This window comes from Nerophis lumbriciformis, linkage group LG22 (assembly GCF_033978685.3).
Source record: "Nerophis lumbriciformis linkage group LG22, RoL_Nlum_v2.1, whole genome shotgun sequence".
Lineage (NCBI taxonomy): Eukaryota > Metazoa > Chordata > Actinopteri > Syngnathiformes > Syngnathidae > Nerophis > Nerophis lumbriciformis.
Genome location: NC_084569.2, coordinates 29,994,142 through 30,021,859, shown reverse-complemented (window position 1 = coordinate 30,021,859; position 27,718 = coordinate 29,994,142). Strand labels below are relative to the sequence as shown.

The 27,718-nt window shown below is 39.5% G+C and overlaps 1 protein-coding gene across 3 annotated transcripts in view; it reads right to left on the bottom strand.

Annotated features, from left to right (window-relative positions):
* znf653 (zinc finger protein 653) overlaps window positions 1-27,453 on the bottom strand; it is a 37,010-nt gene extending 9,557 nt beyond the window's left edge. For 2 of the 3 annotated variants that reach the window (XR_009816691.2, XM_061973654.2), the window contains exons 1-9: window positions 27,134-27,429; window positions 24,521-24,561; window positions 16,163-16,462; window positions 13,435-13,925; window positions 13,199-13,376; window positions 1,797-1,881; window positions 1,596-1,707; window positions 1,416-1,530; window positions 1,233-1,332 (exon numbers count right to left, since the gene is read on the bottom strand). Coding sequence is in view for 2 of the 3 variants with exons in the window: in XM_061973654.2 (XP_061829638.1) it covers window positions 1,233-1,332; window positions 1,416-1,530; window positions 1,596-1,707; window positions 1,797-1,881; window positions 13,199-13,376; window positions 13,435-13,925; window positions 16,163-16,462; window positions 24,521-24,561; window positions 27,134-27,429 (1,718 nt within the window). In the remaining variant the exon portion in view is untranslated. Of the gene's footprint in view, window positions 1-1,232; window positions 1,333-1,415; window positions 1,531-1,595; window positions 1,708-1,796; window positions 1,882-13,198; window positions 13,377-13,434; window positions 13,926-16,162; window positions 16,463-24,520; window positions 24,562-27,133 lie in introns of all 3 variants that reach the window. The other variant, XM_061973655.1, reaches the window with a different exon arrangement.
* Window positions 27,454-27,718: the final 265 nt, after the last annotated feature.

Here is a 27,718-nt window from a genome sequence, read left to right as displayed (position 1 = left end):
GATGGCAACATATGTTGCTCCAAAACCTGTATGTACCTTTCAGCATTAATGGCGCCTACATAGATGTGTAAGTTACCCATGTCTTGGGCACTCATACACCCCCATACCATCACAGATGCTGGCTTTTCAACTTTGCGCCTATAACAATCCGGATGGTTCTTTTCCTCTTTGGTCCGGAGGACACGACGTAATTTGAAATGTGGACTCGTCAGACCACAGAACACTTTTCCACTTTGTATCAGTCCATCTTAGATGAGCTCAGGCCCAGCGAAACCGACGGCGTTTCTGGGTGTTGTTGATAAAAGGTTTTCGCCTTGCATAGGAGAGTTTTAACTTGCACTTACAGATGTAGCGACCAACTGTAGTTACTGACAGTGGGTTTCTGAAGTGTTCCTGAGCCCATGTGGTGATATCCTTTACACACTGATGTCGCTTGTTGATGCAGTACAGCTTGAGGGATCGAAGGTCACGGGCTTAGCTGCTTACGTGCAGTGATTTCTCCAGATTCTCTGAACCCTTTGATGATATTACGGACCGTAGATGGTGAAATCCCTAGATACCTTGCAATAGCTGGTTGAGAAAGGTTTTTCTTAAACTGTTCAACAATTTGCTCACCCCATCCTTGTTTGTGAATGACTGAGCATTTCATGGAATCTACTTTTATACCCAATCATGGCACCCACCTGTTCCCAATTTGCCTGCTCACCTGTGGGGTGTTCCAAATAAGTGTTTGCTGAGCATTCCTCAACTTTATCAGTATTTATTGCCACCTTTCTCAACTTCTTTGTCATGTGTTGCTGGCATCAAATTCTAAAGTTAATGATTATTTGCAAAAAAAAAAAAGTTTATCAGTTTGAACATCAAATATGTTGTCTTTGTAGCATATTCAACTGAATATGGGTTGACAATGATTTGCAAATCATTGTATTCCGTTTATATTTACATCTAACACAATTTCCCAACTCCTATGGAAACAGGGTTTGTATTATATCGGCCCTCGACCAATTTTTTTTAGCCCAAGGTAAAACTTTTGGACACCCCTGGTATACACATTAAAGCGTAGACATGGAAGTATTCTCTATTGTACTAGGATGCTTTTTAGGTTGTATTCACACGTCACACCTTGGCTGGTGTGAGTTCTCTGATCATAGCTCAAGTTGGCACCCTTCATGCACGTGGGAACCGCAGTGTTAAATGATCTCAATGCAACATTATTCGCCTTCAGGACTTACTGTAGAGGGGTTTCTCCTGTATGAGTCCGCCTGTGAACTTCCAAGTGGTTCTTACGCTTGAACGATTTCCCACATGTCTCGCATATGAAATCTCGGACCCCTGGAAAATATGTATTTATTTATTTTTTACACTTTTTGAATGTCATGAATTCAAAGGGAAGGTAATGAGTGTTGTGTGCTCACCTGAGTGGATGATCATGTGGCGGTGCAGGTGGTTGGACAGGTAGAATTTCTTTCCACAGCCTGGATGTGGACAAACTTTGGTCCTGCCTTTCCTGTGAACGAGGTTGACATGATTCTGCAAAAAGAGGCCAGAGAAACACGTGAGATGATGAAAGTGGAAATGTTTACGTGGTGTCTCACCTGGAAGCTGCTTATGGCTACATAAACTTGACTGCACCCCTCGTATGGACAATGGAACATCTTCAGCATCCCATCAGCCTCGATGACCGGGCCTCGCCGGTTTCTCTTTGACCTGGCATTTGAAAAGTGACAATAAAAGCACACCAAAGCTTCACTTGAAGTCATTATGTTGATTTAGGTTTTTTTTTTCCACCAACAAACCTGCTGAGACTGCGCTGTAGCTCACGGTCACTACTTAGCTCCAAAGTGTCAACGTTAGGCTCCAGCAGCTGCTTGTCACTCAATCCTGTACGGAACAGAAGTGTCCCAGATGCAAACTGAACTAGTTTTTGAATGCCGTCTCAGTTAACCAGACCTGGGCAATTATTTTGACTCGGGGGCCAAATATAGAGAAAAGAATGTGTCTGGGGGCCGGTATATCTATTTTTAGGAACACTAATACAAAACCTCACAATAATTTCTGATTGAAGGCTAAAAACGTTATGACTAGGGATGATGTTTGATAAGAAATTATCGAGTTATCGAATCCCCTTATCGAACCGATTCCTTATCGATTCTCTTATCGAGTCCAGATAGGTTGTTGTATATGGAAAAAAACACACAATATTTGGTTTAACAAAAGCTCACTTTTATTATATAAGAAAAAAATAAAATCTAATAAATAAATAAATATTGACTGTTACCCCCCTAAAAAAATAAAATAAAATAAATAAATATTGACTGTTGTTACCCAAAGTATATTAAGTGGGATTTTTCAGAAAACCAAATATATACAGTAACACAAAAACAACCTGTCTCTGTGATCACTAAAGGTGTATAAATAATAATATAGTGTTAAATAAAATCAGTCCCTTGGGCACAAAACTGAAAATAATACAGCTCTCCAAAAAGTGCACTTGTGCTGCTATTTGACATAACTGTTTGTTATGATGCTTTGACATTGTTGCACTTTTATTTCTTTATTGAAAGAAAATTCTATGAAGACAAAAGTTGTTTGCAATGCTAAAAAATGAAAAGTTAAAGCTAAAAAAAGAAATACACTTTATTGAGTTAACATTATGTCTTTATAGAGGGAAAAATATGATGTTATGAGCTAGGGAATATAACAACTACACTACCCAGCATGCAACGGGAGTGACGAGCATGCGCGGTAGCCCCGAAAAGTGTTGCATGTCGTCACCCGACAGCTATGAATGAGGTTATGAGCACGCTGTGAAAGTAAACTTCAAGAACTCAGCCAACACGCCTCGTCTACATTATTTATAATTAGACAGACAAAACATATACAGTGTGATTTTGTTTTGTTTACAAGGAAAGAAAAACAAAAGTTAAAAAAGGAGATATGTTGTATATATATGTATGTGCTGCGGTTGCTTTAAGAACGTTGCGACAGCTGCCGTAAAGGAGGTGTGTTGCTAGCCTGGTTGCTATGTTTCCGGTTGGTCGTAAAAGTGTTCGTCATGTGTTTGTACCCTGCTCAAATCTCTCAGTAAAGTTATTCATTGGATTATACCTTTTTGTTTTGAACTTTATTACACCTTGGAGAGCTTTTTACGGTCCATTGTTTTTCCTGCTTTCCCTATCTGCGCCTAATGACTGAGCTACGTGACGTCATTTCTTGTGATGTCTCACGGGGCATTTCTGGTCGGGACGGGATTCGTTCCAAGGGATTCGAATAAAGAACCAACTCTTTTTCTTTACTATAGTGGTCTCGATAACGGGTACCGGTTCTCAAAAAGGGATTCGAGTTCGAAGACTCGGTTCTTTTCTTATCGAACAACCGGGAAAACCGGTTTCGAGTATCATCCCTAGTTATGACAGCCCGCCTTAAAGAAATTAATGGAATTTTACACTTTTATATGAACGATAAAACACTGAATATTGACAACATATGAACGTCACACCCCCTCTTGATTATATTTTACAATCAAGCGAAACGCAACAAAAATGCAACAAACAGCGAAATATGAATGCGAAGGGTAAAAATAAACCCACCTATAATCTGATACATCTCATATATCACTAGGGATGTCCCGATCCAGGTTTTTGCACTTCCGGTCCGATACCGATATTGTTTTTGCACTTCCGATCCGATACCGATACTGACCGATACTGGCCTATCCGAGCATTTATTGAAGTTTAAAGTTATTTAGCCTACTTAGTTGTCAGAATCATGTTGAAAAGGGTTTTAGTACTCTTGATAACAACTAGCCAGCTGAATTAGGGGAGTTTGAATAATACACAATGGTTGGTAACAAGAAACTGACCTGTTTATTCAAGGATAAACACAAAATAGACAAAATTATACATGACAAACAGAAATGGCATCATTGAAACTAGGGCTGGGCGATATGGCCTTTTTTTTAATATTGCGATATTTTAAGGCCATATTGTGATACACGATATATATCTCGATATTTTGCCTTAGCCTTGAATGAACACTTGATGCATATAATCACAGCAGTATGATGATTCTATGTGTCTACATTAAAACATTCTTCTTCATACTGCATTAATATATGCTACTTTTAAACTTACATGCAGAGAAGGAAATCACAACTAAAAAAATCACTATTTTTTTCATACGGTGTTGATCTGGAAATGTTTGCCTCGGCATTCTGATGGTGTGGACGTGTGGCACCAAATGGAGATAAGCGTCTCGACAGACGTTACAATATTTGAACAATGATGACGAAAACTGTTTTCTCTGTCGTGTCCGTGTGTCGAAAATTGTTATGCGCTTATTTTTTTATTTGATTTTGTGCGTGGCATAGATTTGCCGTGCGCAGAGGACGCTTGAGCAGTGCGCAATTGCACAGGCGCGCACCTTAGAGGGAGCGTTGCTCTCATGGCTGCGCTAGCATCACAGCTAACGTTAGCCATGCTGCTACCTCTCTGCTCGGGGAGGGCGTATACGTGTGACGTATGACGTGACAGTATGTGACGTGTGTAAGAAGGTGCGCTTGTCTGTCTGTGAGAGGGAGACACAGGAAAGAGTGAAAAGAGCCTGTCGTGTAATGCCAGCAGCTAAAAGGAACTGCGTGAGAATCCACAGACCTGTGGATGTGTTGAAGGTGTGCTGGAAAATGCGGAACGGAAATTAGGGAGCAGCAGAAAAGTGGAATGTATTATTTAAATCGATACGTTGTAAAACACGGACCGGAGTTTTTTTTTTTTTTAACTGGATCTGGATCGGCATTTTCCCATGCCTTGCCGATACGCATTTTTTTGCAAATATCGGCGGCCATTCCGATCCAAATATCGGATCAAGACATCCCTATATATCACTAAGCTTTGGAACTTTGTTGTAAAAATGTCCTTCCGCATATGTCCCTGACACCCGCATTTCAGGCTGGCCGCTCTGGAAACACTATGTGGAAACGCTCCCCACCCACACTGCTTGGTGCCTCGTCTGAGCTGCTGTGACATAGATGACCATAGTAACTAATTAAATTACCATAGTAACTAGTATATAGAGCAAAAGTGCAGATTCCAACCATTGAAATACTTTGTATAGTTCAAGACTTACGGTCATTTGAAGACATCGCTGCACATCATAATGGCAGCTACAGTTTCCATCTTAAAGATCCAAAAAAAAAATATTTGGGAATGCCCGGCGGGCCAGATTGAAAAGCTTAATTTGCCCAGGTCTGGCCTAAACAAATAATCTAATGCATTGGCATCTCAGTGAGGAATGGTCCATAGTTTTTGAGTTGGGACACGACAGATAGATTCCAGCCAAGGACTCCTTTAATCATTTTTATTTTGTGTATGTGGTTTGTTCATAGAAAGCACATAGGACGTCTCATTCCTTCGTGTCAGAGGCAGGTAAGGATCGGTATAAAATTCGATACTTTTACAGGCACCGACCGAATTTTGTCGGAACTACCGGGTATCGATTCACGTAAAATCAAACAATGCCATATTTCGATACCTTCGTTGCACGTGACGTCACGTCAAGGTTGCAGACTAAACAACCACTCAAGCAACACTGCAGGTGGACTAAGCCAAACTACCTCAAAGTAATGTAGCCATTTTCTACACCACCAAAGCCAGTTTGCTTGGCAGAAAATGCTCCAACGTAAAGTAAGACGCCACTCTTCCAAAATGCGCTCGCTTGATGCTAACTTACATTGGATTTGCCATAGAAAAGCTACTATTTGCAATAGCGATTTTACATGGGGATTGAAACACCTCTAAATTTGGTAATGAATACTACAACTTTTACAACCAAACAACTGGTGTGTACAATACTTACAGTATGAACACTTTGTAGGGCGCAACACAACTCATTCAACTTTCTGAAAAAGCTACTTCCTGGTTAGACAACATACCAAAGATAGACTACAGTACTGCCATTGGAAGTGCAACTGCATTATAAATGAGACTCAAATGATAAAAGAAAACAGGATGTAACGACTGGACAGCACAGTTATCATCGTCAGCTCATTTTAAATGTTGCATTACAAAATAAAATGTTACTCTCAAACGATTACCATTTATCTACACACACAAAAGTACAGAATATTGTTACCGTCGAGTACCCGTATGGATTCCCAGCTACCGGAAATTGGTACCGTATCGGTTCAATTGTGAAAGGTAGCCATTCTTAGAGCCAGGCAACGTTCCCTCTAAGGTGCGCGCCTGCGCAATTGCGCACTGCTCACGCGTCCTCTGCGCACAGCAAATTAATGCCGCGCAGAAAATCAAAAATCCCATCTGAACTTTAAACAAAATAAACACATTACAATTTATTCTGTATGACTTTGCAATGCAACTCTGTGAGTGACAAGTGACAACAAGAGTGGCCCCAATGAATAAAACAATCTTTGTCAACACAGTTCAATTGTCGTCTGTCGAGACACTTTACGGCCAGGAATTACATCAATCACTTTATTGAGCAAAACTGTTTGTAACCACACCAAAAAGACGAGTAAAAAAAACTCTTATCTATAAAAACTGGTAATTTTCTGCCATACAAACCAGGCTTAAACCAACTTTGTCATCCGTCATTTCAACAGAAGCCGCTCGCTCTCTCACCTGCACCAACACACGCACTCATGGCACTTAGCCAGTGCTGCGTTTATGGCCACACAAAAAGTCGGACAACCCCAACGCCACACAATGTGTAAATGCCAGGTTGTAAGACTCTGACTCCTCAATCAGATGTGTGCTTATTTTACTGCCATTTATTAAGAATGTTAATCCAAGGATATTATTCATGAAATATTGTCACTAAATTTCCTAAATGCTAATAAAAAGATGTATTTTACAGACAGAAAGTTACAGGAACTAAATGTAATCTCTGAAAGGGGTAACATTTCTTTTAAAGGCAGGACCCGCAGCCAGACATACAATACTAGCACATAGGTAATGAAAAACATGTTTTTTGTTATTGTCATTGTAAGAGGGCAAAATCACTTATATCAGAAAATTATTTTAATAAAACATTTAAATTGTTATGTCAGGTTTGGGACAGGTGTGACGCTGGTGTGGCGACAGTGTGCACGTGTCTGATGTTGCTCACATGTGCTCTACTGAATGCTCAGGGAGTTTGTGCGTTTGCTCACACAGACGAAAAATTAGAGGGAACATTGGAGCCAGGTCAACCCCGCTCCCTGCACTTTTCACGTAATTGCACCGCATAATTTTGTGTGTTAGGAAAACAGGCTTCTGAACACTCTCTGTGCTTTTCTTTATTGCGTACGTCTGATAAAAATAACAAAACACCATGAGGCCAAAGAAAGTTGTGAGTACTAGCAGTTTGATAAAGGTGAGGAACACTATTGAATTTAGGAAATAACTATCAATCATGTATATGTATTTCAGTTTGTTTTCTGCATTTAAAACTATAATTATTCGCTATTAAATGTATTTAAGAAAGAAGTTAAGGTAATACTTCAAATTAGCAAACGACTGTAAATATTACATGTTATTATGAATATGCCTGTTACTACATTACATATATACTTATAGCATGTATATTATAGCATGTATATTAAACGGTGTTGGAGGCTTGTGAATGTTTTAGAGGGCTTTTATAAGTGAAATAGACCCCCGATTACCTGCATTGTTAGTCGCCTCATACGAGCAGTTTTTTTTTTACTATTTACTAGAGATGTCCGATAATGGCTTTTTTGCCGATATCCGATATTCCGATATTGTCCAACTCTTAAATACCGATACCGATATATACAGTCGTGGAATTAACACATTATTATGCCTAATTTTGTTGTGATGCCCCGCTGGGTGCATTAAACAATGTAACAAGGTTTTCCAAAATAAATCAACTCAAGTTATGGAAAAAAATGCCAACATGTCACTGCCATATTTATTACTGAAGTCACAAAGTGCATTATTGGTGGGCGGGGTTGGGGAGGGGGCGGGGGGTTGGTGGTAGCGGGGGGTGTATATTGTAGCGTCCCGGAAGAGTTAGTGCTGCAAGGGATTCTGGGTATTTGTTCTGTTGTGTTTATTTTGTGTTACGGTGCGGATGTTCTCCCGAATTGTTTTTGTCATTCTTGTTTGGTGTGGGTTCACAGTGTGGCGCATATTTGTAACAGTGTTAAAGTTGTTTATACGGCCACCCTCAGTGTGACCTGTATGGCTTTGACCAAGTATGCCTTTTTTTTGCCGATATCCGATATTGTCCAACTCTTAATTAATTCCGATATCAACCGATACCGATATATACAGTCGTGGAATTAACACATTATTATGCCTAATTTTGTTGTGATGCCCCGCTGGATGCATTAAACAATGTAACAAGGTTTTCCAAAATAAATCAACTCAAGTTATGGAAAAAAGTGCCAACATGGCACTGCCATATTTATTATTGAAGTCACAAAGTGCATTATTTTTTTTAACATGCCTCAAAACAGCAGCTAGGAATCTGGGACATACTCTCCCTGAGAGAGCATGAGGAGGTTGAGATGGGCGGGGTTGGGGGGGGTAGCGGGGGGTGTATATTTTAGCGTCCCGGAAGAGTTAGTGCTGCAAAGGGTTCTGGGTATTTGTTCTGTTGTGTTTATATTGTGTTACGGTGCGGATGTTCTCCCGAAATGTGTTTGTCATTCTTGTTTGGTGTGGGTTCACAGTGTGGCGCATAGATGTAACAGTGTTAAAGTTGTTTATACGGCCACCCTCAGTGTGACCTGTATGGCTGTTGATCAAGTATGCCTTGCATTCACTTGTGTGTGTGAAATGCCGCAGATATTATGTGACTGGGCCGGCACGCAAAGGCAGTGCCTTTAAGGTTTATTGGCGCCCTGTACTTCTCTCTATGTCCGTGTACACAAGTCGTACATTTTACTTTTTTGAAACTGATACCGATAATTTTGAAACCGATACCGATAATTTCCGATATTACGTTTTAAAGCATTTATCGGCCGATAATATCGGCAGCCCGATATTATCGGATATCTGTACTATTTACAACACACAGAAAAGAGAAAAGACATGTACGTTCTTGTCTCACATAAAGATTGCGAATGATGGGCAAAAGTTTTCAAAAAGTGCAGTTTTCTTATAACAATAGCTGTTAGTCATGTTTATTTTCGTGTTAATAGTTGATGTCTGCCTTATCAATTAACACATCTGCAAATTGGTGAGCCTTTGGTGTGACCAATGTTAAAAAATAACAGTGTAATTAACGCTCTCCGCACCACGGCATGCTAATGACACTGTTAATGTCGGCACAATGCGAAGTGAAGACGAACACAGTCGATGATGCACTTCATCTTCCACATCAATAACACAGCTCTTCATGACATTTCTGAGCCTGACGTGAGCAGGAAAAACGCAGCAATGAACGCAGAGTTACTGTCGACCTCTATCTTGGCTGCGACTGTTAAGTTGATACCCTTTTGCGGAAAAACGTGGCTTCGGCACATCAAAGCCTAGCTGTAACTGAGAGGAATTTAACCCACGATGTGATGAAGTATTTACACGTTCGACGACTCCTTTGAACATTTTTTGAAAACAACAACTGAAAGCTTTGTCCAGCTGTTTACTGACGTATACATTCATGTTTAAATAACTTTTACTGCAAAAAAATATCGTCTCGTAATCTCAGTTATCAGCCTCCTAGACTACTACCCTAAATTCCGGACTATAAACCGCACCTTTTTTCTTACACTTTGAACCCTGCGGCTTATAAAACGGTGTCGCTAATTTATGGATTTTTCTCCAATAACAGCCATACTAAAAATATATATATATTAGGGCTGCGAATCTTTGGGTGTCCCACGATTCGATTCAATATCGATTCTTGGGGTCACGATTCGATTATAAATCGATTTTTCCGATTCAACGCGATTCTCGATTCAAAAACGATATTTTTCCGATTCAAAACAATTCTCTATTCATTCAATACATAGGATTTCAGCAGGATCTACCCCAGTCTGCTGACATGCAAGCAGAGTAGTAGATTTTTGTAAAAAGCTTTTATAATTGTAAAGCACAATGTTTTATCAACTGATTGCAATAATGTAAATTTGTTTTAACTATTAAATGAACCAAAAATATGACTTATTTTATCTTTGTGGAAAATATTGGACACAGTGTGTTGTCAAGCTTATGAGATGCGATGCAAGTGTAAGCCACTGTGACACTATTGTTCTTTTTTTTTTTTTTTTTTTTTTTATAAATGTCTAATGATAATGTCAATGGGGGATTTTTAATCACTGCTATGTTGAAATTGTTACTAATATTGATACTGTTGTTGATAATATTCATTTTTGTTTCACTACTTTTGGATTGTTCTGTGTCGTGTTTGTGTCTCCTCTCAATTGCTCTGTTTATTGCTGGGTCTGGTTTTGGAATTGAATTGCATTGTTATGGTATTGCTTTGTATTGTTGGATTGATTAATAAAAAAATAAAAAATAATATTTAAAAAAATAAATAAATAAAAATAAAAAGATTTTTGGAAAATGAGAATCGATACTGAATCGTACAACGTGAGAATCGCGATTTGAATTCGAATTGATTTTTTCCCACACCCCTAATATATATATATATATTTTTAAACCTAGCAACTAGACCTAGAAAGTATTTTATAGTTTGTGCTACGGTGCCATCTTATGGACGAGTTTGCTCCCTGCAGGCGTCCTTCCATTTACGGGTATAGTGTTTTGTTTTTTTCCCAACCGGAGTAAAGTATTCGTCTTCCAGCAGTGCATAGCGTTGAGACTTGTGTCGATTCTTCATTCATCGCTCCGTGCGATGTTTGTAAGTTTTACAGTTTAACTGTTTATACTCCCATGTGCGATGTCTGTGATGTCAACAAATAGTTTTCCTAAAACACCCACAGAGACACTGAAAAGGTGTGTTATTGTTTGTGCTATGGTGCTATCTTTTGGACGAGTTTGCTCACTGCAGTCACTACAGTATTTCCTTCCGTTTAGTGCTTTGAACCGGAAGTAAAAGTGCCGTTCCGTCTACTCGTCGTCCATAGCGTTGCTACTCGTATGGATTTTTCATTCATCACGCCAAGCAACGTTTGTAAGTTTTACAATATACCGTATTTTTCGGAGTATAAGTCGCACCAACCGAAAAATAATAAAGAAGGAAAAAATCATACAAGTCGCACTGGAGTATAAGTCACATTTTTGGGGGAAATTTATTTGATAAAACCCAACACCAAGAATAGACATTTGAAAGGCAATTTAAAATAAATAAAGAATAGTGAACAACAGGCTGAATAAGAGTACGTTATATCAGTGGTCCCCAACCACCGGGCCGCACAAGAAATAAAATAAAAATAATAAAAAACAATTTTTTTAATAAATCAACATAAAAAACACAAGATACACTTACAATTAGTGCACCAACCCAAAAAACCTCCCTCCCCCATTTACTCATTCACACAAAAGGGTTGTTTCTTTCTGTTATTAATATTCTGGTTCCTACATTATATATCAATATATATCAATACAGTCTGCAAGGGATACAGTCCGTAAGCACACATGATTGTATTTTTTTATGCCAAAAAAAGATAAAAAAATAAAAAATACCCCCCCAATTTGTCCGTGGGACAAATTTTCAAGCGTTGACCAGTCCGCAGTTACAAAAAGGTTGGGGACCACTGCGTTATATGAGGCATAAATAACCAACTGAGAACGTGCCTGGTATGTTAACGTAACATATTATGGTAAGAGTCATTCAAATAACTATAACATATAGAACATGCTATACGTTTACCAAACAATCTGTCACTCCTAATCGCTAAATCCCATGAAATCTTATACGTCTAGTCTCTTACGTGAATGAGCTAAATAATGTTATTTGATATTTTACGATAATGTGTTAATAATTTCACACATAAGTCGCTCCTGAGTATAAGTCGCACCCCCGGCCAAACTATGAAAAAAACCGCGACTTATAGTCCGAAAAATACGGTAACTAAAAACCTTCATACTTATTAAATCGTCACGTTTGATAGTAGTGTTTTCATGCGTATTTGTAACATGGTAATGACGCTAGCGTCGTTAGCATTAACTAATATGCTAACACGTTTACGAGTGTCTGTGTTAGTATTATTAACTTACAACGGCATTCTTTTCATATTGTTTCAATTTTGTAAATTCACCAAAACATCACCGTGGAGTTATTGAGTCTGTTTAGCTGATTGTAGAGCTAGCTTCCGCAGCTAGTAGGTCCATGAGGATGACTTCTGTTTTGTTTTATCAACCGTTTTACTGCCTTGTTACAGACACCGTTTGGAAACAATTAAGGTTTAGAAATAACCATTTATAAAATATTTCTGTGTAAATAACTCATTTCACAACTTATATATCTGTGCCTTATTTATTTATATATACCGGTATATATATATATATATATATATATATATATATGTGTGGCTAATATATAGAAAATTATTTTGTCCTCTAAAATTAAATTGGTGCTGCTTATGTCCTGATGCGCTCTATAGTTCAGGAAATATGGTATTACCCTATTTTTCGGACTATAAGTCGCAGTTTTTTTTCATAGTTTGGCCGGGGGTGCGACTTATACTCAGGAGCGACTTATGTGTGAAATGATTAACACATTACCGTAAAATATCAAATAATATTATTTAGCTCATTCACGTAAGAGACTAGACGTATAAGATTTCATGGGATTTAGCGATTAGGAGTGACAGATTGTTTGGTAAACGTATAGCATGTTCTATATGTTATAGTTATTTGAATGACTCTTACCATAATATGTTACGTTAACATACCAGGCACGTTCTCAGTTGGTTATTTATGCCTCCTATAACGTACACTTATTCAGCCTGTTGTTCACTATCCTTTATTTATTTCAAATTGCCTTTCAAATGTCTATTCTTGGTGTTGGCTTTTATCAAATACATTTCCCCCAAAAATGCGACTTATACTCCAGTGCGACTTATATATGTTTTTTTTTTCTTCTTTGTTATGCATTTTTGGCCGGTGCGACTTATACTCTGGAGCGACTTATACTCCGAAAAATACGGTAATCGATATCGCACTGAAGTAAACATACCTGTCGATCTCTAGTTTTCACACGATTCGGTCTTCTTTTGGAAACCGAGGTACTGTTGCATTTGTGATTGACTTCTGAATGAAAGTTAACACACCTGCCATTGAGCCGTCGTCTCCCGCCGCTGGCATTTTTGATGCAGAGTCACACGCTTGGTCGTAGCCGACGCCGTCGAGGACAGTGCAGGTGACTTCCTCCACGTTCCCGGCACCCATGTTGAGCTGGATGCCCTCTGACGCAAGAGCCTCATAGCTGGGGCCAGTTATGATGATTAGCTGGAAGGGGAAAAATTTAATATAACAACACTTCAGTGGAACACACACTTGTCCTAACCTGGGAGCCTTCGAGAGCCGTCTGATGGTTGGGAATGTCACAACTCGTCACCACCGCCTGCAGAGCGTGAGGATCATAAAGTTCCCCGCCGTCCTCTTCTGCCTGTGCGGGAGGCTGGGCCAAAAGCTCCGGCTGGGGTGACGTTTGCACCGATTCCCCCGGGCGCTCGTCCGCTTTCCTCGGTTTGTCCGCAAAGGACGTTACCATGGCGACGCGCTCGTAACCGCACCCGGTGTGCTCGTCCTCTCCGAGTGGCTCCGTCGCTCCTTCATCCTGGTCTTGACTCACATCGTCAGCCTCCTCTTCTGACGTGAGGGAGTGGAACATTGCCTCAGGGGAGCCTTGTGGTCGCTCCAGCACCATCTCCATCTCCCACACCTGCGGTTCTGTCAGGGGGAGGTCATTGGCGGCGCTCTCCACACTGGCAGAATGTGTTAAGGCTTTTGTGGCTATGTCTCCAACCTCAGAAACTATCAAAGATTCTTCTAAACCTACAAGAAATAGGACATAAATATGTTAATTGACGAATTCCGTATTTTCCCGTCCGTAGGGCGCACCGGATTAAAAGGCGCACTGCCGATGAGCGGGTCTATTCAGGTCTAAAAAGGCGCACCGGATTATAAGGCGCATTAAAGGGGTCATATTATGATTTTTTTCTAAATGGAAAACACTATCTTGTGGTCTACGTAACATGTGATGGTGGTTCTTTGGTCAAAATATTACATAGATTATGTTTTACAAAACATCTTCAAGTCGCTTTCTGAGCGTCTCTTCAGGATGCGCCGTTTTGTGGGCGGTCTTATTTACGTGGCTCACCTTCGACAGGGTCTTCTCCCCGTCATCTTTGTTGTAGCGGTGTAGCGTGCAAGGACGGGAGTGGAAGAAGTGTCAAAAGATGGAGCTAACTGTTTTAATGACATTCAGACTTTACTTCAATCAACAACGGAGCAGCATCTTCTCATCCGTGGCTCACTAGTGCAACAACGCCGAAAATGTGTCCCGTGAAAAACCCTCTAATAACTAAAGTTCCGTGGGTGAATAATGTAAACCCACTAGTTTTAGCGCTTTGATAGATAGTTTACTGACAGATATAAGTAAGAACTTTACACTACTTTATATCAGAAATGGCAACAGCAGAGGATGAATGTCCCATAACAAGAAGGTAGAGGATAAATAAATGACTACGGTGTCGGCACGGACTACAATGGCGGACGCGCGCATTTTCAGGACTTATGCAGATCCCAAATACAGATCAGCAGGTACCAGAAGGTAAGAAAAGTTGGTTTTGCATAATACTGCGAAACAAAACACCAGATAATATGTCTGCTATTAGGTGCCGTTTTGCGGTCTTTATATACGCACCATGATAATACTGGTATGTCTAATGCTCTGTCAATCCATCAAGCGGTGCAGCTTCATAGCTTATCAAAGTCGTACTAAAAACCTTGACAGATTTTTGAGTGCCGTGTGTAATGTTCTATATCAGGGGTAGGGAACCTACGGCTCCCGAACCAGATGTGGCTCTTTTGATGACTGCATCTGGCTCTCAGATAAATCTTAGCTGACATTGCTTAACACGATAAGTAATGAATAATTCCGCTGGTAATCACAGTGTTAAAAATAATGTTCCAAAATATAAAACATTCTTATGCATTTTAATCCATCCATCCGTTTTCTACCGCAGCTGTTCAAGAAGTCGCATTAATGGCAAGAAGTATTTAATTTATTATTGGTTAGCTTCAGAATAACAATGTTATTAAAAAGAATAAGAGACTTATTATACTCTGAAAATATTGGTCTCACTTAAAAATGCACACGTTTAGTTGTATTCAGTGTTAAAAAAATAGTATATGGTTCTCATGGAAATACATTTTAACATATTTGGCTTTTATGGCTCTCTCAGCCAAAAAGGTTCCCGACCCCTGTTCTATATTCTCAATTGAACATTAAAAGTTTTGGTGTTGTTTATTGGCGTCATCTTGCAGTTTGCACGTATCTCTTGGAACTCTATAATAACTAAAGTTCCTTGGGTGAATAATGTAAACTCACTACACCGGTATGTTTTAACGCTTTCATGGCGAGTCTACTGACAGATATAAGTAAGGACTTTACACTACTTTATATTAGAAATGGCAACAGCGCAGGATGAATGTCCCATAACAAGAAGATAGAGAAAAAGAAGGAGCTTATCGACTACGGCGTCGCCACAGACTACAAAGGCGGACCTGCGCTAATTTTTAGGAAATATGCAGATCCCAACTACAGATCAGCAGGTACCAGAAGGTAAGAAAAGTTGCTTTTGCATAATATTGTGAAACAAAACGCCAGATAATATGTCTTACCTTATACACACACACCATAATAATACTTTTTGAGTGCCCTGTGTAATGTTCTATATTTTCAATGGAACATAGAATTATTGTGTTGTTTACTTGAGTCATATTGCAGTCTACGCATATCTCTTATGTGTGACTGCCATCATATGGCAGTCTACACGTATCTATTATGTGTGACTGCCATCTACTGGTCACACTTATCATTACACCATGTACCAAATAAAATGGCTTCGAGGTCAGTAAGCACAACCAGAATTATGTCGTACATTAGGCGCACCTGGTTATAAGGCGTACTGTCGATTTTTGAGAAAATGAAAGGATTTTAAGTGCGCCTTATAGTCCGAAAAATACGGTAATTAAGGGAGTATCTGACAAAAACGGTAAATTTGCACCTTTTGGCGGAGTGTTAGTTTTTCTCCTGCGGCCGGCTAATCTCTTTGGCACCGATTTTGCAGCACTTTCACAGTCGTCTCCATGCTGTCTCTCCTCCCGCTCAGAGTCACTTGCCTCCCTCAGCGGCGAGAAAAGCTGTTGCACGAACGAATGGTCGCCATCGCATTGCCAGATGGCAGCCGTGGAGAAGTTGGGCTGGAGCTCCAGAGCTCTGAGCTGGGGCTCGTGGGGGCAGGAACGCAGGTGCTTCTGGTACCAACACACGAGGCTATGGAGGCTTGATTCTCGCTCCTTCTTAACTGACAAAACAACAACAACAAGGGAGAAGTTGAATTACAACGTTTTGTACATCTATTTATGGTCAAAAAATATATATATATGTATATATATGCTGTCAGTTATTGCAAGTTGAGCTACACGGCGACAAACTTCACAAACACTTGTTTCAAAGCAAAAGTTCAGAACATTCAGAACAAACTGTTAAAGGGGAACATTATCACCAGACCTATGTAAGCGTCAATATATACCTTGATGTTGCAGAAAAAAGACCATACATTTTTTTAACCGATTTCCGAACTCTAAATGGGTGAATTTTGGCGAATTAAACGCCTTTCTAATATTCGCTCTCGGAGCGATGACATCACAACGTGACGTCACATCGGGAAGCAATCCGCCATTTTCTCAAACACCGAGTCAAATCAGCTCTGTTATTTTCCGTTTTTTCGACTGTTTTCCGTACCTTGGAGACATCATGCCTCGTCGGTGTGTTGTCAGAGGGTGTAACAACACGAACAGGGACGGATTCAAGTTGCACCAGTGGCCCAAAGATGCGAAAGTGGCAAGAAATTGGACGTTTGTTCCGCACACTTTACCGACGAAAGCTATGCTACGACAGAGATGGCAAGAATGTGTGGATATCCTGCGACACTCAAAGCAGATGCATTTCCAACGATAAAGTCAAAGAAATCTGCCGCCAGACCCCCATTGAATCTGCCGGAGTGTGTGAGCAATTCAGGGACAAAGGACCTCGGTAGCACGGCAAGGAATGGCGGCAGTTTGTTCCCGCAGACGAGCGAGCTAAACCCCCTGGATGTCTTGGCTCACACCGTCCCTTATGCCACCGAAGATGATCAAGAGAAGAATATCGACCCTAGCTTCCCTAGCCTGCTGATGAGCGGATGAGGGTATGTCTACAGAATATTTTAATTGATGAAAATTGGGCTGTCTGCACTCTCAAAGTGCATGTTGTTGCCAAATGTATTTCATATGCTGTAAACCTAGTTCATAGTTGTTAGTTTCCTTTAATGCCAAACAAACACATACCAATCGTTGGTTAGAAGGCGATCGCCGAATTCGTCCTCGCTTTCTCCCGTGTCGCTGGCTGTCGTGTCGTTTTCGTCGGTTTCGCTTGCATACAGTTCAAACCGATATGGCTCAATAGCTTCAGTTTCTTCTTCAATTTCGTTTTCGCTACCTGCCTCCACACTACAACCATCCGTTTCAATACATGCGTAATCTGTTGAATCGCTTAAGCCGCTGAAATCCGAGTCTGAATCCGAGCTAATGTCGCTATAGCTTGCTGTTCTATGCACCATGTTTGTTTGTGTTGGCTTCACTATGTGACGTCACAGGAAAATGGACGGGTGTATTTAACGATGGTTAAAATCAGGCACTTTGAAGCTTTTTTTAGGGATATTGCGTGATGGGTAAAATTTTGAAAGAAACGTCGAAAAATAAAATAAGCCACTGGGAACTGATTTTTAATGGTTTTAACCCTTCTGAAATTGTGATAATGTTCCCCTTTAAAAAATATGGAATTATTATTGCTAAAATACCCCCAAAGATTTTTATTTTTTTTAAATACAGACCCCTGCTCGTCATATAGAATAATGCAACAAACAAAGATTTAGGAGGCATCAGTCAGATTTCCGAGACAAAGTAAGTTAAATATATATAATAAATGAACAAGTTAACTCATGTGATTAATCACAAAAAAATAACCGCATTAATCATGTTCACAGTAAGATTAATCAGGCAATTTATTTTGACCGTATAAGCTATTTTTTATTCAGATGACAAATCCAAGGTGTAGTTCTGTTAGGTACCAATCCTATTAATGGAAACACTTTGTGCCTTTTACAGAATGCATACTTGCCAACCCTCCCGATTTTCCCGGGAGACTCCCGAAAATATCCCAGGGCAACCATTCTCCCGAATTTCTCCCGATTTTCACCCGGACAACAATATTGGGGCGTGCCTTAAAGGCACTGCCTTTAGCATCCTCTACAACCTGTCGTCACATCCGCTTTTCCTCCATACAAACAGCGTGCTGGCCCAGTTACGTAATACATGCGGTTTTTACACACACATAAGTGAATGCAAAGCATACTTGGTCAACAGCCATACAGGTCACACTGAGGGTGGCCGTATAAACAACTTTAACACTGTTACAAATATGCGCCACACTGTGAACTCACACCAAACAAGAATGACAAACACATTTTGGGAGAATATCCACACCGTAACAAACATAAACACAACAGAACAAATACCCAGAACCCCTTGCAGCACTAATTCTTCCGGGACGCTACAATATACACCCTTCACCAAACACCGCCCCCACCCTATCTACTGAATTCGGAGGTCTCAAAGTTGGCAAGTATGACAGAATGTGTAGAAGCAATTTTTACGTATATTTTTTTAGTGCTGTCTTTATTTATTAGATAGATTTTACTGATATGCACAATAACTTTTTTTTTATATTATGTAATATCATGCCACTTATACTGTATTCTTTGTTTTATGTACTGTAAGCGATTGCATGTCGACTTGGACGTTGGATTTTGCAATAAAGCTTGATTGATTACTTTAACTGCGATGCGGTCAGTGATCAGAACAATGCATACGTCAGTACAAAAATGAGTAAGGAGATTGTGCTCGCTGGCAAAATTCACTCCAAAATACAGGCTGAAAGGACTTCACATAAAAGTGTTACCAAGTCCTGTACAAATAAATGACATATTCAAGTGAAACGCTTGAAAACGTTCCTGGATGACATTCTGTGCACAAATATTGGGGTCTTTTCTTAAGATAATTGTTATCATGCATTTGAGGAATCACCTGTGATTAATCATGATTAATCCAAATTCCAAAATGTGATTAATCTGATTTAAAAAAAAACATAATAATTTGACAGCCCTAATTAGTGTATAGTAAAATGTACAACATTTTAATGGAGACCTATTGTTTTGTAAAGGTTGTAATATTTAATATGTGAAAGTTTGTGTTATGCAGGTTTAGTAGTGAAACTAATACAAGTTTGTAAACTTCACAAATAATGACAATTATTTACTAAAGGTGTACTAAAACATGTGCAAACCTGATAGCACACGCAACGCTGATCTACTTAACTTGTGTAAAGTGGATTGTATCTGTTCAGTGAGTTCATTAATATGCTAAATATATGCTGTTCATCAAAACGGCCAAAATAGTGGAAGGAGAAAATGCAAATATAATTATTTAGCACGTGCAATGTGATTTATCAACACATCACCGTTTTGCGAGCACTATTTTGAGAATCCCTCCGTCCTATGTGCATGTGTCAACATTTTGGATGGTCAGAAATAAAAAATATTAGACATATCTATTCAGCAATTTCCGTTTATAATTTTATGGCAGCTGCAGGAATTTTAGGGCTGATTAAAATGAAATGATGCATTTTTGTGTCTGCTGGCGTTTTTTATGTTGTTCGATTTTTTTGGGGGGGGGAATATATTACTAATTAAGTTAAAGTTAAAGTACCAATGATTGCCACACACACACTAGGTGTGGTGAAATGATTCTCTGCATTTGACCCATAACCCTTGATCACCCCCTGGGAGGTGAGGGGAGCAGTGAGTGCGCTGGTGATGCGATCCACAGTCTAACACAGAGAATTAAGTGTCAGTGTGCATATGTTTCTGTTGTCTAGGCTGTGATTGAGAAAAGGTGTTACAGATTATACCCTGTTTCCATATGAGTTGGGAAATTGTGTTAGATGTAAATATAAACGGAATACAATGATTTGCAAATAATTTTCAACCCATATTCATTTGAATATGCTACAAAGACAACATATTTGATGTTCAAACTGATAAACATTTTTTTTTTGCAAATAATCATTAACTTTAGAATTTGATGCCAGCAACACGTGACAAAGAAGTTGGGAAAGGTGGCAATAAATACTGATAAAGTTGAGGGATGCTCATCAAACACTTATTTGGAACACCCCAAAGGTGAACAGGCAAATTGGGAACAGGTGGGTGCCATGATTGGGTATAAAAGTAGATTCCATGAAATGCTCAGTCATTCACAAACAAGGATGGGGCGAGGGTCACCACTTTGTCAACAAATGCGTGAGCAAATTGTTGAACAGTTCAAGAAAAACCTTTCTCAACCAGCTATTGCAAGGAATTTAGGGATTTCACCATCTACGGCCCGTAATATCATCAAAGGGTTCAGAGAATCTGGAGAAATCACTGCACGTAAGCAGCTAAGCCCGTGACCTTCGATCCCTCAGGCTGTACTGCATCAACAAGCGACATCAGTTTGTAAAGGATATCACCACATGAGCTCAGGAACACTTCAGAAACCCACTGTCAGTAACTACAGTTGGTCGCTACATCTGTAAGTGCAAGATAAAATTCTCCAATGCAAGGCGAAAACCGTTTATCAACAACACCCAGAAACGCTGGGCCTGAGCTCATCTAAGATGGACTGATACAAAGTGGAAAAGTGTTCTGTGGTCTGACGAGTCCACATTTCAAATTGTTTTTGGAAACTGTAGACGTCGTGTCCTTCGGACCAAAGAGGAAAAGAACCATCCGGATTGCTATAGGCGCAAAGTTGAAAAGCCAGCATCTGTGATGGTATGGGGGTGTATTAGTGCCAAAGACATGGGTAACTTACACATCTGTGAAGGCGCCATTAATGCTGAAAGGTACATACAGGTTTTGGAGCAACATATGTTGCCATCCAAGCAACGTTACCATGGACGCCCCTGCTTATTTCAGCAAGACAATGCCAAGCCACGTGTACTAGACTGGCCTACCTGTAGTCCAGACCTGTCTCCCATTGAAAATGTGTGGTGCATTATGAAGCCTGAAATACCACAACGGAGACCCCCGGACTGTTGAACAACTTCAGCTGTACATCAAGCAAGAATGGGAAAGAATTCCACCTGAGAAGCTTAAAAAATGTGTCTCCTCAGTTCCCAAACGTTTACTGAGTGTTGTCAAAAGAAAAGGCCATGTAACACAGTGGTGAACATGCCCTTTCCCAACTACTTTGGCACGTGTTGCAGCCATGAAATTCTAAGTTAATTATTATTTGCAAAAAAAAAAAGTTTATGAGTTTGAACATCAAATATCTTGTCTTTGTAGTGCATTCAATTGAATATGGGTTGAAAAGGATTTGCAAATCATTGTATTCCGTTTATATTTACATCTAACACAATTTCCCAACTCATATGGAAACGGGGTTTGTACATGCAAAACTCTCATTTAAATAAGTCGGTGTGCACCACTTTTGAGTTGCACACGCAGTGTTAGTAGATCACACGCAACACGCCCACTAATAGTACATGGTATTTTATTTTTTTGCACACGCTGTTTAGCGCGTGGTATTTGGATTGAGTAAATTGGGCACTGAGCAAGGGTAGTGTAATGAAAATGTAATTTAGGAAGTCTGAGCAATTTCCTTCGCACAACATTTGAAAACACATGAAAAACAAGAAACACATGGTCGTAGACGACTACTATGTATTCCACTTACCATTTCCTGCATGCGACATCATACAGGTGAAACTCAAACAATCCGAATATCATGCAAACATACGTTTATTCCGGCAATTAGATCAATTTAACATATTTTAAGCCTTCTTTTGATGTTAATGGTTTACAGCTTGCAAAAAGCTCAAATTGATCCTCAAGATTGTGACAAAAAGGCTTGACATATCTCACTTTGCATGCAATGACTTTATATTACAGGTTAGGGGCGGTATAGCTCGGTTGGTAGAGTGGTCGTGCCAGCAACTTGAGGGTTGCAGGTTCGAATCCCCGCTTCCGCCATCCTAGTCACTGCCGTTGTGTCCTTGGGCAAGACACTTTACCCACCTGCTCCCAGTGCCACCCACACTGGTTTAAAATGTAACTTAGATATTGGGTTTCACAATGTAAAGCGCTTTGAGTCACTATAGAAAAAGCGCTATATAAATATAATTCACTTCCACAAACTTTAGTTTCACATTTGAAGTCGAATTGCTGACATGAATGAATGTTTGCATGATATTCATACTTATTGAGTGTAGAGTTGTACGGTATACCGGTATAGTATAGTACTGCTATACTAAGTAATCATATTCGGGACTATACCGCCTCCAAAAACTACCAATTCACCCGTCCCCCCGCCCTTTTTTTTTTTTTTGACGGGCATGATGGCGCATCGTCACGTCATGTAGCGGTGTAATGGTACACAAAAATTTCGGTTCGGTACGCCGTCATTTTTGTGTACCGTTACACCGCTACATGACGTGACGATTCGGTTTGGAGGTCACGGTTCGGTTCATTTTCGGTACAGTAAGAAAACAACAAAATGTACATTTTTGGGTTATTTATTTACCAAATTTGCAAAATCCTCCACCAAAAATATTTTTCTTAGTGGGATATTTGATGTGAAGTAATAGGAACCTTGGATAGGTCAATAATTCTTAATAACATTGATTTTGATTCAATATTATGTTTTGAGCAATGACAGTTTGAAAGAAAAAAAACAGTTTTGTTTTATTAGTCAACATTGCAACTTTTTCTAAATTACATTTAACCTTTAAGCTTTTTTATTTCACTTTTGTTAAGTTTTTGTTTATTTTAATAGTATTTTTAGAATGTGCCGTGGGCCTTTTAAAACATTAGCTGTGGGCCGCAAATGGCCTCCGGGGCACACTTTTGACACCCCTGCTAGTGATAATAAAAAATTAAATCTGATAAATCTATGGATAAAAAGCAGAGCCTGGTGACGCATGCGCGTTTATCATAACTCTCTCTCTGTCTCTGCCCCTCCCTCACCAATGCTGCTGTGCGCAGAATTTGTTTTGTTTTTAACCCCTTCTTAACCCTGAACGTACATTGAAAATACACGCAACCGTAACTCAAAATGCCGGACATTTGAGGCATTTAAGAAACTCCGCCCTGACAGCTCCGCAAAAGAGGACATGTCCGGTGAAAAGAGGACGTATGGTCAGTCTATCGTAGCCCAGTCGCTGCTAGCATGCCGTGTGTTGTGCCTCGGTGTGCATTGTTTACACAACGTGCGTTACGCTACTTAATATGTCCATGTGGAAACTCGTTCGGTACACCTCCGGACCAAACCGAAACCCCCGGACCGAAACGGTTCAATACAAATAAACGTACCGTTACACCCCTAACGTCATGACATTGCTGGTTTTACGAGCAGAGGAGCGTATTCGGCAGCGCACAATCACAGAGTACTTACAAGCAGACACAGTGTGTAGACAGAAAAGGGAGAATGGACACATTTTTGGCTTAAGAACTAAAGATAAAGGTGAAGTTATAACACTGAAACACCCTCAGGAAGAGGTGCTTTAAGACATGGCTAGCTAGCTAGCGGTTAACATCCATCCATTTTTAAAAAAAATTTATATTATGTTTATAAACTCATGAAATATGTCCCTGGACACATGAGGACTTAAATTATGACAATTGTATGATCTTGTAACTACTTGGTATCGGATCGATACCCAAATGTGTTGTAACATCCAAAACTAATGTAAAGTATTAAACAACAGAAGAATAAGTGATTATTACATTTTTAACAGAAGTGTAGATAGAACATGTTGAAAGAGAAAGTAAGCAGATATTAACAGTAAATGAACAAGTAGATTAATAATAAATGTTCTACCACTAGTCCTTAATAATTTTGACAAAATAATAAAATGACACAATATGTTACTGCATACGTCAGCAGACAAATTAGGAGCCTTTGTTTGTTTACTTACTACTAAAAAAAAAAAGTTGTCTAGTTTGTTCACTATTTTATTTAAGGACAAAATTGCAATAAGAAATATATGTTTAATGTACTGTAAGATTTTTTGCTAAAATAAAGCCAATAATGACATTTTTTGTGTTGCCCTTTATTTAGAAAAGTACCAAAATATTGGTATAGGGACAACCCTAATTGAGTGTCACCTCATTTGTATGTAAATAATATACACACATCCACCTTCCCTGGGTAAGTGATGCATACATTGTATAAAATAACTGCTCCTGCTTGAAGTTATTTGCTTTACTAAAAATAATACTCACTTTTTCTCTGATTTACAGACTCCACAGAGCCAGTGTTGTTCCTGTAAGACATAATAATAGTATCATTAGAAGAAGTCATAGCCAAATGTCAAGTCAAGGATGTTGCATGACAGAATCAGTGACGTGCTGTCAGGGGAGGTATTTCTTTACAGAAATTAAAGGTAAAGCCGTGTGCTTAATGTGTGGTACACAGGTTGCTGTGTTTAAAGAATGTAATTTGAATCGCCACTACATGACGAAGAACGAGGAAAAATACCGGAATCTGTCTGATGAAGAGCGCGCAACGGAGGCTGATGCGTTGATGGTAAAACTGCAAACCCAACAAGGACTTTTTGCCATATTTCACACCCCCAGAATGCAGCCGTCAGGACAAGTTTCGTCATTTCTCACAAAATCGCCAGAAAAAGTAAGGCGTTTTCTGACGGAGTTTATTAAAGAGTGCTTATTGGACTCTGTTGCACTGATATGCCCGGAAATTTGGAGCTTCAGCTGACTGTTTTTCGCTGGCTTTGGATGAGAGCTGCGATGTACGTGACACCGCCCAGCTGCTCATCTTCTTACGTGGGATAACTGCAGACTTTCAATTCACGGAAGAGCTGGCAGCCATGCAGTCAATTAATAGGGACAACCACAGGTAATGACTTGTTCACATAGGTAAATGTGTGTTTGGACATGTTAGGACTGAAATGGGACAAGCTGGCAGGTGTGACAACAGATGGTTGTCCAAATTTGACGGGGAAAAATGTTGGACTTTTAAAGAGGATGCAGGATAAACTTTAAATTAACCCTGTGCAGAAATTGACATTTTTGCATTGTATTATACATCAGGAAGTGTGGTGTAAGACAGTGTTAAAAATAAAACCATCAAAAGCAATCTGCTTTTGTATAAAGTTAAGTTAGGTTAAATGAAATGATGATTATTATCATTAATTATTATTATTATTATTTATCTTACGGTATATCAAAAATAATATTGAGCAAAATTTAATTGAAATATTGTCGATGTGACCCTCCAGCAGTGCTTGGGTTGCTGATGCGGCCCCCGGTAAAAATTAATTGCCCACCCCTGATGTAGTGTGTGCCTTCCTTGGTTTACAGCTATGCTGTTATTATGATGTTTGTTACTTATGTATGTTATGTTGCAGCTATTTAAAACAGTTTTGTCAATTTGTTTTGGCCTGAAACAAATTGGCCCTTTGAAACATATATTTGTGTGTTGTATGTAGACCACATTGCTTAGCAGAGTTTAGTGATGCAAATGCATGTCAAGTTGATCAACACATTGTATTATTCTCCAGTGCAATAACAGTACTGAAATGAAGGCTAAAAGGGCATTAAAGCGGGCCTTAAAAAAAATAAAATTATATATATATATATATATATATATATATATATATATATATATATATATATATATATATATATATATATATATAAGTAATTAAATAGTTACTTTTCACAGTAACGCATTACTTTTTGGTGTAAGAAACTGAGTTAGTAACTGAGTTACTTTTGAAAAAAAGTAACTACTCACTGTAACTAGTTACTGGTTTTCAGTAACTAACCCAACATTGGTGCTAAGTGTGTTGAAATGTTGTATTCTAGCACAGTGTTTTTCAACTTTTTTTGAGCCAAGGCACATTTTCTGCGTTGAAAAAATCCGGAGGCATACCACCAGCAGAAATCACAAAAAAACTAAACTCAGTTGACAGTAAAAAGTCATCGTCGCAATTGTTGGATATGTCTTTAAACCATAACTAAGCACGCATCACTATAGCTCTTGTCTCAAAGTAGGTGTACTGTCACCCCCTGTCACATCACGCCCTGACTTATTTGGAGTTTTTTGCTGTTTTCCTGTGTGTAGTGTTTTAGTTCTTGTCGTGCGCTCCTATTTTGGTGGCTTTTCCTCTTTTTTTTTTGTATTTTCCTGTAGCAGTTTCATGTCTTCCTTTGAGCTATATTTCCCGCATCTGCTTTGTTTTAGAAATCAAGAACAGTTGTTTTTATCCTTCTTTGTGGGGACGTTGTTGATTGTCATGTCATGTTCGGATGTACATTGTGGACGGCGTCTTTGCTCCGCAGTAAGTCTTTGCTGTCGTCCAGCATTCTGTTTTTGTTTACTTTGTAGCCAGTTCAGTTTTAGTTTCGTTCTGCATAGCCTTCCCTAAGCTTCAATGCCTTTTCTTAGGGGCACTCGCCTGTTTGTTTATTTTTGGTTTAATCCTGAGACACTTTTTTTTTTTTTACCTGCACACTGCCTCCCGCTGTTTCCGACATCTACAAAGCAATTAGCAACCGTCTGCCACCTACTGATATGGAAGAGTATTACACGGTTACTCTGCCGATCTCTAGATAGCACCGACACTCAACAACAACACGTCATTTGCAGACTTTAATTACCGGTTTGCAAAAAATACTTTTTTAACCCAAATAGGTGAATTTAGAAAATCTCCCACGGCACACCAGACTGTATCTCACACTAGTGTGCCGCGGCACAGTGGTTGAAAAACACTGTTCTAGCATCATACTGTGTGTTTGTAAATCTGCACGTCACAGGACAGAATAGCACAAGTGTTAGTAAAGTCCTTGAAGTAAAAGTGCAAGGAGTCTCACCCCGAGTGTTTCTGCAGGTATTTATCCCCACAAGTGGCGTGAAGCAGGATTAAATACTCCGCCAGTCCGGCATCGCTCAGACTTGTGCGCCGCCGCAGATCACTCCACAGCTTGTGCGCCTCTCCCAGGTACACCCGCCTAATGTCGTACTTTTTCCGGGACTCGAGACGCCGCTGAGCTCGGTCAGTGTCCGTGAGCCGGGGCCGTCCCCTGCAGCGCCTCAGAGCGCCTCTCCCGCGGTCCCCAGCGGCTTCAGCGTCCGAGGGGACCTGAAATTCGGCCAGGCTATGCGCCATCTTGGCAACAACAGCTGATGTTGTGATCACCCGGAAGTTGTGTTGACCTAAACCGGAAACACTTGAAGAAAAAAAAACACTTAATTTTTTTATTTTTTTCTGCAACTTTTCTGTGATGAAAAATGTTCCAACAAATATTTGAGGGCAGTTTTAGTTAAATAATATTTTCCGGGCACAGTTCATAGACAATATATCCTGAAGGAGTTTACAAAAGTTGAGCTAAGGAAAATAAGGACAAGATATATTACATACCCAATTCTTCCCAAAATTAAAGAAATACAATTTAAAA